Raw genomic sequence first — 13,508 nt, 5'->3', positions numbered from 1 at the left:
CAAACCAGAGGCATACTACGTATGTAACAATAGCAAAAACAAATCATACAAACCACAAGCATTCTATGAATAGAATAACACAAGCAAACGATTGGATGAACCGAGCTTTACGCTAATACATATGCCAAAACAACAAAAATCAATCAAGCTTTACGCTAATACAGAGTCCAAACGCCAAAACAACAGATACAAATAATATATTGCAAACAACAATAATCGTACAAACCAGAGGAATACTACGCAGATTAATTGAAACCCTAGAGGAATACTACGCAGATTAATTGAAACCCTAAAACGTTCACAGATTAATTGAATTCCTACTGACGAATGAACGTAACAAAAGTAGATGCAACAAGCAGAGACAAATGAGAGGAACGATTGCATCACTGTTGTGCTCAGATGTGGCTCCCTCACATGAGCCAGCGGAAGGAGCCGAAACCCTACAAAAACCGTACAAACCACAGAAAAACCATACAAACCACAAGAAACCCTATAAATCCATACAAACCACAAGCCAAAAACCTTACAACATTCATAGATTAACTGTAACCCTACTGAACGAAAGAACGTAAGAATAGCAAGCAAACGATCGAATAAAACTCATCTATAGTAACAACAGTAGCAAACGCAACAAGCGCAGACGAAGGAGAGGAAACCAATTGCATCACTGTAGTGCTCAGCTACTACGGCTCCATCATGAGCCAATGGAAGGACTCAAGAGCCGATTCAGCCCCGCGAGCACAGAAGGCGATTCAACCACCAGATGAAACCCTAGGTCCGTAGCTCAAGCCTCGACTTCAAACATGCAGAACTCAACTGGAGTGAGGACTCGAGGCAAACAGATTGAGTGAAAAGGAAACCGGAGTCTCAGTGCTCACCATGCAGACTTGGAGTGTGCATGACCGCCCAGCGCCCACTGTTGTGGGGGGGTTGTGGTTATTTATAGTAACCAAGGTCCAAACTTAAATGAGATTGCGCCGACTCCAAAGGTCCAGAGTCTTCAAAGTTCACCTACCAGATGGCAGACTCCAAATCCAAAATTAATCTTCAAAGTTCACCTACTTACTCTACCCAGTGCCCACTTGTTCATCTGTGAATGGACAAATTCAACCACCTTTAAGCCTTCTAATATCACCTTAGAAAACCTCTCAAATAAAAAGTGATACCATTCAAAACCTTCTAAATTTTTTTCTTAAAAACTAAAACCTTGAAGTTATCTAGTATTAAGTAGATTCACTTCAGGTCACAATTTTTACTATTTTATAAAAACTACAAATTTTACATTTACAAATGAACCCCAAATATTTGCTGTTTCATTGTCACTGTTTGCGAGTTTTCCGTGAACAGTGCAGTGCTTGTGCCTAGATAGTAAAAGGACCTGTAGCCGCAATACTAAGTCGCGTAAAATCAACCTTGGGAGGATACACGCACTAGATGTGGCGTGGTGAGTGAGTCGGGACTCGGGATTACAGTGTCAATAGCAAAACTTCCACAGTTTGGACCCGGGAGAGGGACATCTTTGTTGCAAAGAATAAGGCGGCAACAAAGTCTTCGTAGCAGGAGCCTAGAACTTAGAATTATGAGACAGCGACTGCGTATTTTAGTTCAAAATGGTTCGAGAACACTGTTCAATTCAAGCTTCAATTAGTCTATAGCTGTCTTGCTGGCTGGAAAAGATCCCCAAGGACCTACACATGGCATGGTAGGATCCACTAGATATATGCATACAATTACATGTACCCATCCCTAGGTCTTCTGGCTTTACATGAACAATCTGTGGTGACCACCTCTGGTCTACTTATTTTTCCACGCCTTTTTCCGACTGTACGTGAAGAATATTACAGTGTGAGTCGTGCCAGCTGCCCCGCAACCACAAGGTGGGATGAGGTGTCTACTACTACGCGTGGACGGTTGTAATCAGTCGTGGAATACCCTTCATTCTTTCGGAGAGCTAGTTTTCGTGCAGATGGCTAGGCAGGTTTCTATGATGGAAGCGTGCGCAGTTTCGTTGAGATTTTTCACTCGATTTAACCTAATATCACTCAATTGAGATTTTCACTCGTTTTAACCTAATATATATCACTCAATTATGAGGCGAGAAATTCTCTCTCTCTCGTTTCGGCACTTCTGGAATTTGAATACTGATGGCAAATGAGGGGTAGTAGAGTCGTTTTCCGACGAATAAATGCGATACACAGAACCGGTCTTTTTCACGCGGAGATGCTGCTTTTGGGACCTGGCCTGGGTGGCTCCTCCCCACCATCACGCGCATCAGAATTTAGCTCTAGTCAATGGCCTCATCACGCGCATTGACGTGCCTGGCACGATGCTTGTGCATATTCGCTTCCTAGGTAGTAAAAGCACCTGTAGGCAGGCTGTCACTGTTCACAATGCTATGCTAAAGTCGCGTAAAATCAACCTTGGGAGTATACACGCGCTAGATGTGGCGTGGTGAGTGAGTCGGCGGGACTCGGGAGTACCGGTGGACACTCTGGTCCACGCTCCATCATCCATGGCAAGTTGCAGCTTCGATTAAAGCCTGGCGTTACGTTCATGTGATAGCAGTGTCGGATAGCAAAACTTCCACTGTCCGCAGTTTGGACTCGGGAGAGGGACATATTTGTTGCAAAGAATAAGCGGCAACAAAGTCTTCTTAGCGGGAGCCTAGAACTTAGAATTAAGAGACAGCGACTGTGTATTTAAATTCAACCTGGTTCAAGAACACTGTTCAATTCAAGCTTCAGTTAGTCTTTAGCTATCTTGCTGGCTGCCCATGGACCTACACATGGCATGGTCCTAACTAAGGATCCAATAGATAGATGCATATAATTACATGTACCATCCCTAGGTCTTCTGGCTTTACATGGACACTCTGTCGTGACCACCTCTGGTCTACTTTTTTTACCCCACCTTTTTCAGACTGTACGTGAAGAATATTAGAGTGTGAGTCGCACCTGCTGCACAAGGCTGGAAAGCTCACTTTTCCTTCCACCGTAGATTTCCAGGGATGATGTAAATACTACTAAGGCCACCGCAAAATAGGGGGGAGGATTTTTTTTTTTTGAGAGAACCTCACATGAATCCTTGGGACCATGGGTTAAAGAGGAAAAGATAATTTTGAACAAACATTTTCTTCATGCTTTCATCTAATTACTAATTATTTTTGAAAAATTAGAGCCTATATTTTTCCTTCTCTACTATCCTTATCCCAATTAGGAGAGACAAGGCGTGACTCCTCGGTTATATTATGTGATTGGAGAGCTATCATGATAGGGGAGGAATACATGATGAGTCGGTTCTAGCATAACATGTGATAGGGTTAGAAGGTAATATCTTTGTTTTGTGTTCGGGTCTCACCACCTTCACTCCGAAGGGAGGTTTATTGGATATTGCGGAGCTTTATGTATAACTTTGAAAACGCCTTAAAAGGTGTTTGTGTGTTTGTACATGTGAGTCCACTCTTATGAGAGGATATGATAAGCATGCCACATGGCATTTAGTGTATGTATGTATGATTACTCTGGGTTAGAAGATAAGGCTTCCAATCTTTAAAAAAGGCATTGTACTTGTTGGTGATAGAAATTGTAATCAAATTCTACATTGTACGTGTAAACATTCTCTCTCTCTCTCTCTCTCTCTCTCTCTCTCTCTCTCTCTCTCTCTCTCTGTCTTTGCTGAGTTTTGTAAAAAAAAATTCTCTCTCGCTTATAGATCATTTACACACTCTCTCTCTCTCTTTCGCTTTGCTAAGTTTTGTTACATCTCTTTCTCTCTCGCCTATAGATCACCAATAATGAGAACACCTCCTAAGAAGGTCAAACATGAGGCAGGCATAAACATTGTCATTGGTGGGTAGAGATACTTGAGACATTACCAACAAGATAGACCTCACTGCTACAATTTAAAGCTTTAAGTTATGATTTTGTTTTATCCTTTAGAAGAAGGGTAGAAAAAAATTCATTCAAAAGAAAGGTCAAGTTTTGATAAAAATAGTTGTATACGCTTTCAATCTCTTCTCATACGTTACATACATGGTATATTAGGAAAAATTTGAACTCAAATTGTGCCCTTCAAGGATGGCTACACATTCTCTCTCTCTACAAAAATGGGCTCATGGTGAAATTTTTGCAAATCAACTTAGAAATGAGCGAAGTTTGGACATTTGAAATCTACTCTTCGAGACCTTTCCAATGATATATGGCATGATGAACAATTTTGCATATTTAAATTTGGGTACTTCTTGAATACTCAAAATTGCCCATCATGCCATATATCATTGGAAAGGTCTCGAAGAGTAGATTCCAAATTTCCAAACTCCACTCATTTCTTAGTTAATTTGCAAAAATTTCACCATGAGCCCATTTTTGTGGAGAGATAATGGGTAGTAGTCCTTGAAGGGCCCAATTTCAGTCCAATTTTTCCCTAATTGTGCTCGAGGTCTACATCTACCTGAAAATGAAGGATGCATATGACAAAAAAAGAAAGAAAAAACCGAGTTTATCCAAAAAATTGAAATGTGATGCTGAATATATAAAGTAACTTGGTTGCAAGCTCAGAATTTCAAGATGACATGTAAGAGATCTACTAAGATTTTCCAAAGGGAGAGTCCATGTGCAAGGACGGGGCTTGATGGAGGTTTAGAATAGGGGTTCAAGAAAAGACAAGATTGCTTTATCGTGGAGCCTGCTTAACTTTTGGAAAAGTTATCTCTAGGGTTGTTGCCAATGATTATTTTCTCATCTTCAATGGGCACCTTCGTGGCATCAACTATAAGATTAGCATGATGTTTTTCTTTCTCTTTTTCCAACTTCTTCAAGCAGTTGGATTCCTTGTGCCCCATTCTCTTGTAGTATCTTTGTTTTTCCTATCTTTCTCAAGGAACAAGGGCACTAGATCTTCAAACCTTCTAGCTATTGCTACATGCAGGATCTCCAAGGTCACTTGAAACCGTGTTATTCCTTGCATGCTCTTGATGAGCACAACCACTTTGTCTTCATCATCGGGTTTAAATTTGAGGTTGGTAAGGTGTTGATCTATTGACCTGAACTTGGCCAAATGGTCACTAAACACCTTATTGTCATTCATTTTCAGAATATTAAATTTGAGCTTTAAAAAAACTTTAGAGTTTTTTTTATTTATTTTTACCAAAGATTCTTCCTAGCTTTGCTTAAATTTCTTTGGTTATTGATTTGAAATTGATATGATGCATACCAATGAAAGCCATGGCTCGCTCCTTGTGTTGTCACCATGGTTTATGCTTTTTTAGTTGAATGTCCCCCCCGGATCTTTGTCATCACCTAAGACTCTCTCCTAGACTCCCTCTTGCATCAACAAAAGTTTCATTTTGGTCCTCCAGGTATGGAACTCGATGTTGGTATTGATAGTGCCATGATGTTGATGTCAATGTCAAAAGCTCATGTTAGCAGAGCATGCAAGGCATGGCATGAGCATTGTCATACACGTGTGCAACAGAAGCAACGCAAAGGTACACACGTGACATGGCTACATAGGGCCAAAGCCATGAGCACGTGTGTACTTAGTCTGCCTAACTAGTTAAGCGGGTGGCTCAGCTCAGCCCCGCTGGCACCCTATCATTAGATCTATTTGTCGCCACCACCACTGATGCAATCGGGCGGAGGTGGCTAAGATGGTTATTGGCTGTGGACCCGCTAGACTGCAGCTCTTCGCCACCTTGCCGCACTGAATGATAGAGTGCACTAGATGTCAGTTGTTGCACTTTATCACAGAGCCGACGATCCCTTAACACCCAGTCAGCACACTCCATCTGAGGAATCATAGTACCAACGGATACTACAAGCAGGCAGTATAAAAGGATGTAACCTAAACTTTACAAGGCGGGCTTCCAATTGTATTATAGGTTCTCCTTGGAACTGTCTCTTTGTGTTCTCTCTATATATGCGTCGTTTCATTGTGTCTATATATTCATTTCTATTCACGTATTACGTCTAGTGGAGCTACCTCGGGGGTTGCACTACTAAGAAACCGTATGTATCATGTTCGTTCAAGGGGTATTTAAAAAACCTCTTACCTATAAATTTTTCATGAGTAAAATGACCCCTTTTTCTTTGTGGACTTACAGTTTTTTTTTTGAAAATTGATTAAAAAACCCCCTTTTGTAAATGTATTTTTATAAATTTACCTTAAATTTTTGAATTAGAAAATCCCTTCATTTGAACTCACATGGTGTACCTACATATTTTTAGGTGAATCCCCCAAGGGAGCTACCTGCTCATCTCCAATGTCTTCTTCTTCTTATTTTAGCGATCAGGGTTGCTGCAAGAGTAGATCAGTCTTACGTAGTCGAATCCTTTAAGTATCTAGCCTATGGGCTATGTCTGTGTTGCATCTATTCCGTATCCGCCTAGTGTATGCAGCGCGCATAACCAGAGAATCTCAGTAGCAGGTTGCTCGGGGATAGCAGTCAACAATTCGACAACACTTTGTCGACCACGATGCTATTTGCTGCTTCCTGTTGCTGTCGTTTTGCTTATTGCCAAAGTGTCATTGCGTTCGAATATATTTTCCCTATTTTTAAGCCCGTCCTTCATGTCAGCACATGAAAGGCGCTACTTGATGTCGTACGACCAAGCTCGGGAACTCCTTTTCACTAGACCCAAAGTGCAACCCACTGAATTTGAACCTGAAGAACGTGAATCCCAATCCAAAGAAGAATCAGAAACCCTATCCCTACCACTATTCATACCACCTCCCCCAACCCCACAACCCTGTCCACTTAACTACAACATGCTTACAACCAGCTATCACTATGAAATATCCCAAGTTCTCTGGGAAATCCTTGGAGGATGCAGATGCACACATCATGCTATGTTTGACAGTGCTTGGTGCGTAAATGTACCTGACCCAATGGACCAACACCTTAAAAAGGCCGTGTTCATCTCAACCTTATACACAAGTGCTGCTCTATCGGTTGCTCAGTATGAGTACACCGATTTGCCCACTTATAACACCATTTGTGATGCATTCCTTCGATAGTTTAGAGAAGACAAGACCTCCGTGCATATGTTAGATGAACCAAAAGAGCCTGACAGTGGAGGATTATGCTGCGAAATTCCAAAAGCTTCTCCACTGTGGTGGCTGGATGCAGCCAATCAGCCTGCGGAGGAAATCTTAGATTCTTATTTCATGAAGGGCCTTAGCAAAAGCAAGTTAAACGGTTCGTTGTTTTGCTGGTGCCGACCTGACTACCATCACTATGGAGCAACTCGTAGAATCCGCTGTCAAGGCAAAATGGGTGCTAGTAGGCTTCGTCAAAGACAAAAGCAAGTCCAAGAGTAAAAGGAAGTCCAAGAATTCCTCTTCCCCATTGTCGGAAGAGGAGGAGGATTCCGAGGATTCCACGGCAATTGAGGAATCGGAGGAGGAGGAGACAAATCGAAAGGCATGATCAAAGAGCAAGAAGGCAAGGAAGATAACCAAGGAACTGGTTGCAAGCATGGCTACGTTGACCAACGAAGGTGTGAAGTCCACCACCCCAACCGTCCGGTCAGGCACTTGGTGTGCAAGTTGTCAGAATCATGGACATAGAGCCGAGGAATGCAGCTTGAATGAACTCAAGTGCGCCATTTGCAGAATGGCAACACTAAATCCTGCAGCTACAATGAGAGGCGAAATCCTCCGCAACAACCGGCGGTCCAAGCTCCCGTTGTGGCCGCTGTCCAGCCCACCATCCAGCTAATGACTGCACTGGACCCGTACTACTGAAGGCCCCAATTCTACCCAAGGGGAAATTTTCCTCCTAGGGATGTGACTGGTGTTTAAAGGCCTACCTAGTTCACGTGCTTTTATTGCCATGCATAAGGCCATCGGAAGTCGGAATGTGAGATCTAGAGAAAGCATAGGCAGAAGTAGAGGGAGCCCAATCTTCAATATCTGGTCTGTCGATAGTGAATGTAGTAGAGATCCAAGCCCTAGATGAGCAGCCAACTGTTCGGCCAACCACAAAGGCAGCCGAATCATCAGCCATGGTGGAAAGAACCGATGTCTGCTGGAAAGAGGGGGAAGTCGAAAGAGGTCACGTGGCAGGAACAACACAAAGTCCAGATGGAAGTGTCCAATTGGGTGGAATTTAAGCAGCGGGCCAGAGAAGCAATGCAAAAAACGAAGCCAAAAAGGCCCATGCCGAAATATCGGCAAAACCTTGAAGTTTTGGTGCTGAACCCATGCAGGATGGCGAAGTATTCTCTCTTGCGGATATATAGAGGCCGAAGCAAGGTGCCCGGACACCATGGCCGGAAGGATTTTCGGAAGCACAAAAGCGTGTGGACAACCCAAGTAGGCTTTTAGAAGCCGAACACCAGCCGTATGATCTATGGGAAGATCTGAAGAGCGGCAACCGATCCACATGTCCGTGGAACAGCCCTCCTGACATTGGTGCTGCCAAGTTTTGAGGACCAGCTGATGGGTCACCTAATGCCTTAGGAAGAGTCGACGCCAGGGCCTTGCAACCATTGGAAGCCGGTACTGGCTCTGACATTCGGCGGCACTGACATTCGGTGCAGCAGCACGATGGCGGTGAGCTCTACAAAACAAAGCTGGCGGGGGGCCCATGGCCAACAATGGTGGTGCGTGGCGCGAACACATACAAGTGGAGTCAGCAGAGAAAGAGATGTAACAAAACTTAGCACACAGAGAGAGAGAGAGAGAGAGAGAGAGAGAGAGAGAGAGAGAGAGAGAGAGAGAGAGAGAGAGAGAGAGAGAGAGAGAGAGAGAGAGAGTGCAAATGATTGCACTTACAATGCATAATTTGATTGATTGTAACACCAAGTACAATGCATTTTTTAGGCTGGAATCCTTATCTTCTAACCCAAAGTGTGCGCACGCACGCGCGCGCGCGCGCACACACACACACACACACATTGGATGCCATATGGCACACTTATCCTATCCACTCATAAGAGTGGGTTCCCACGTCCCAATTCACAAACACCTCGGTGGTCACACACGTACATAAAGCTTTGAAATTTTTAACACTCATCGCTTCCTAAAATCCAACCCGTGGCTCGGTGGTATATCTACATAGCCCTTTTACTTGGTATTTAAAATACTTCCAATGGTATGGCTTAGGTAGAGAGTTTTGCAATAATCCAAGGTTTGAGAAATCTGGCCAGCCTTAGAATTTGAAGGGTTACCCCAATTTTTCATTTGGAAGGCTCATTTCAACTTCTTTGTTTGAATTCTTTCTTTTGTTTCTAAAATCCAGCCTGTCTTTGAAGGGGAAGTTTTTTTCAGCCTTTTGGTAAAGAATAAACCCCCTTTGAAAGGTACACTTGGTTGGGTGCTCCTTTGTGAACCTTGGTTTCGTACATCTTGACTCTTAGGGCGCTATGTAGGCCATCCATAAAAGCTTCCCTCTACCTATGTTTTGAGCCTTTATAATATAAAGTGCCAATTGGGGTGAATATAAATATAAAATGCCAATCGGGGTCTTAGAAAGGCTACTAGCTCTGGTGCTCTTTCTGGTTGCGTCTAGCACATTCCAATATCCATAATTAGTAGTTGCATTTTGCGTTTGATGCATGTAGCGAATCCATTTCATTGCCAATCCCATCCTTGGCTGATACTATAGGCCTTATAGCTTAATCTTCAAACGGGCCGGCAAATTGCCCATTCCATCATGTCTGATCAATGGCAAGCCGAGGACAACTCTGCATCTTCCGCTCGAAGTAGCGTCCCTTCTGTTCATGAGCACAAAGTAGTGCCTTCTGACTGTCGTATTACTCCTGCTCTGAAAACTGCACAGATCTTGTCACAGAATACGGTTGATATCTCTCAAATGAAAATTAACGAGTACTCCGACTTTCAGAGTACTCTACTAAGATTACGCAGTTACTCCAACCTGCTCCTCTCGCAGTGCAGCAGCTTGGCCTCTCTTCCTTCCCTTGGGCTGAGCTTTGGCTCGATCGATCATATAAGCAAGATAAAGGGAGGCGTCATTGTTGCTGATTATTGCTGCGTCAGAACTTTAGAGAAGCAACAGGATCCGGTTTCTTGTGTGGCGTACTTGGCTCCTGATGATCTTATCTACAGTGCTTCTTCTGGCGCCCAATCTATGAGAATTTGGTCGAAGGTCGATCTAAGTGGTCGCATCGTCGGAGGGAAAGAAGGGGGTGCAGTCAGAGCTCTCGTCGTTGCGGGTGATAGGGTGTTCAGCGCACACGAAGATCTCAAGATTCGTGTGTGGGCGAGGTCATGTCCGTCGGGCGCCGCCGCCGGTCACAAGCTCGTAGCTGCCATGCCCACTCTCTGGGACTGCGTGACGAAGTCGGTGTTGCCGGGGGGCTTTGTGGAGGTGCGGCGCCACCAGAGGAGGCTGTGGATCGAGCACGTGGACGCTATCTCGGCCCTGGCGATGGGCAAGAAAGAGGGCTGCTTGTATTCGGCGTCGTGGGACAGAAGCGTCAAGGTGTGGCGGCTGCGGGACTTTAAGTGCATAGAGTCCTTCAAAGCCCACGACGACGCCATCAACGCCCTCGCCGTCTCCCGGGACGGCTTCCTTTACACCGGCTCGGCCGATTCTAAGATGAAGGTGTGGACAAGGCAAGCCCATAAGAAGCACTGCCTCGTTGCCACACTTGGAGCCCACCGTTCTGCCGTCAACGCCCTTGCCCTCAGCCCAGACGGCTCCCTACTCTACTCCGGGGCCTGCGACAAGGCCATCGTGGTGTGGGAGAGAGAAGACAGCGCCCACCATGCCAGTCTCGCGGGCGCCTTGCGCGGCCATCGCCACGCGGTCCTTTGCTTGGCCTCCGTGGGCAACACTCTGTGCAGCGGCTCGGCCGACAAGACCATCCGGGTGTGGCACAGAGTTGCAGGGCGGCTTCATTCCTGCGTGGCCGTCCTCCAAGGCCATACAGGGCCTGTGAAATCCCTCAGCGTGTCACCATTGGAGGGGACCAGCATGGATACCTTCTCTTTATACAGTGGAAGCTTGGATCACGACATCAAAGTGTGGAGTGTACGCCTCACTGTAACCGACAAAACCGACGAGTTCCCCTGATCCATTGATTAATTTAAGAATGCTTCCGAGACATATCTGCCTCGGTCTCATCATCATGCTGATCTAGTCCATGGACGTCTTCATAGCAAGCTCTGAAATGTAAATCCGATGCTTGTACAAAGTGCGGTAAAGAAAAAAACTAAAAATAGCAAAGTTTAATGATTTAACACTAGTGCTAATTAGATCTATAGTGTTAAAAAGTATCCTCTTGCGTGTTCACAAATAACCGAATAAAGTGGGATAAAGAAGAAAACAAGTTAAAACTAGGAAAGCTTAATGATTTAAATAGGGAAATTTACGTGGCTGTTCAATCAGAGAAGAACATGTTGGTAAATGCCAAATTTTGAGAATTATGCAGCTATGCTTATGTATCCTTGAAATGTATAATAAGAGGGAGATGCAAAGATTTTATGGATCCTTGAAATGTATAATAAGAGGGAGATGCAAAGATTTGAGAGTACGTTTATGTATTTATTGAGGCATGGCATGGGTAACCTTCAATATGGCAAATAGATGCATGACGTGGTTAGCCTGGGTATTGTGCTTGAATCAGTGTTCACGAAAAGCCTAGGTTTAGTGTTAGGTGTGGTAAATTTTGAAAAAATAATCTTCAAATTTAAAAATAACAATTCACAAAAACCTACAAATTTTATAGGATTTTAGTTATAATTTTTCTAAAAACCTTTAAAATTTAGGAAAAAACCTACATAAATTATAGATTATAAATTCATGTACAAATTTTATATTTTAAGATCTCTTCTCTACAAGAAGTATTATTTCCTATGGTGTCCATAGAGTGTGTTGTATTGTAACTTTGTTCATGAAGCGTTCTTGCCTTGTCTATGGAGATGGCTTGTATTATATGGCTTAGAGCACACTATTAAATAGGCTATATGCTATCATGGACCGTTATCCCATAATGGCTCGTATCATGTGGAGTAGACACCTTAGGGCCCAAGATGAGACAAGATAGCCATGGGAGGCATGAGTGTCTCCATGAGTTGAGTCTCCACACCACAACAAAAGCAGAAAATGATGGTATTGATGGGACATGATGCCTTGGATACCGTTGTAGTGATGGACATGACGCCTCTGAGAAATTGACATCATCTCTAATGTACCAAGGCAAGACCTACCCTGAGTTAAAGTGAAAAGCGTTCTTGAGTGTAGATAGACAATTAAGGAATGCACTTAAAATTGAACTTGCAAGTCACAAAAGTTTGGGTTACATGCTATTTTGACATGAGTAGTGGAGAGAGCAAGATGCACTTCTTATTGGGCTATTAATACCTTGCTTGCATGGAAAATTCGAATATAGCCTTGGCTCTAGTTTGTTTTATAGGACAAGACAACCTTTAAGGTTCTGTAGAGTCTTGGGAATGTGTAGCTTGAGAGAGTAAACTATAGGACCAAAAAATGGGGTAGATCAAAAAATGGGACAAACCAAAGCCATTGGATTCTTCACTATCCATAGATCTAACATGGCAAAATGCTTTAACGTGGCTTCATTGTTATTTTAAGTATCATACAGAATGTATGTTGTCGTGGCTTCATTGTTATTTTAAGTATCATACAGAATGTATGTCGACAACAGGCAAGTTTAACTTATCTGACAATTTTACAAGGTCAAAGGTATATTATCATTGTATAGAGATTCTGTGATAACTAAAGAAGAGTAGTATATAAGCTACTCTTATTTTACCAAATTGTGGAAAACCTTCTTTGCCAACATTACTCTCCCATGAAAAGCTCGAATGGGTATGTAATGTGTGCAAAGCTAAAAACTAGAAGAAAGGTTGCAAGTGATCCAGATGAGCTAAGCAAGAAAATGAAAGAAGGAAGGAAATGGACCAAAGGGGGAAGTATTTTGCATCTCCAAAAAAGTACCTTGGACTAGTTATTGATGGAATGGACTAGAAAAAACTTGCTTGCCTCACTTTGCTAGGTCACCTAATGACATTACAAAAGACACACTTGTGCGTGGTTACCTTGTATACAATGGTCCATAATGATCTAAATCTAACCATCACAATCATTCATCATGTGATATCTAATTGGCAAGGGCGAGTGCAAAGCATATTACATTTTATAGCTAGATAACACTGCGAGAGAGAATAAGAAGATTTCAATCAATTCTTGGATACCGAAGCATATTAGTTTCCTTAGAGGTTTTTAAGAAAGTAAAATGAATTTTCTACTTGTGGGCCATAATCATGATCATATTGATTAGATATTTAGCATGTAACACTATATTCGTGAGTTTGGGAATTTTCCAACTCCCATTTTTTGAATACTAAAAAGGTGGGACCTGGATAACATGCCTATAAGTTTTTCAAAACCATATCATGTGACCTATTGTTGGAAAGCGCTTGGAAAATAGAATCTAGTGAGCTATAGAGCGCTCAATTTGGAGTAACGGTGTTCAAGTTATGATTAATCCAAAGATTTGACCACGTGTCCCAAACTTATA

At 43.0% G+C, this 13,508-nt stretch overlaps 1 protein-coding gene across 1 annotated transcript; it reads left to right on the top strand.

Annotated features, from left to right (window-relative positions):
- The first annotated feature begins 8,925 nt into the window (after positions 1-8,925).
- Positions 8,926-11,366, top strand: LOC147639956 (protein JINGUBANG-like). Its single transcript, XM_086775593.1, has one exon. It carries the CDS (start codon positions 9,656-9,658, stop codon positions 11,036-11,038), a length of 1,383 nt encoding a protein of 460 aa, XP_086631719.1. The 5' UTR covers positions 8,926-9,655; the 3' UTR covers positions 11,039-11,366.
- Positions 11,367-13,508: the final 2,142 nt, after the last annotated feature.

Source organism: Cibotium barometz, chromosome 3 (genome assembly GCF_041138505.1).
Source record: "Cibotium barometz isolate CiBa-2024 chromosome 3, ASM4113850v1, whole genome shotgun sequence".
NCBI classification, from domain to species: Eukaryota; Viridiplantae; Streptophyta; class Polypodiopsida; order Cyatheales; family Cibotiaceae; genus Cibotium; species Cibotium barometz.
Note: the sequence above shows the minus strand (reverse complement) of the source record. Positions and strands in the feature narration are given on the sequence as shown.

Excerpts from the sequence above, each read along its gene's own strand:
- LOC147639956 (XM_086775593.1), top strand. The coding sequence starts at position 9,656 with ATGTCTGATCAATGGCAAGCCGAGGACAACTCTGCATCTTCCGCTCGA.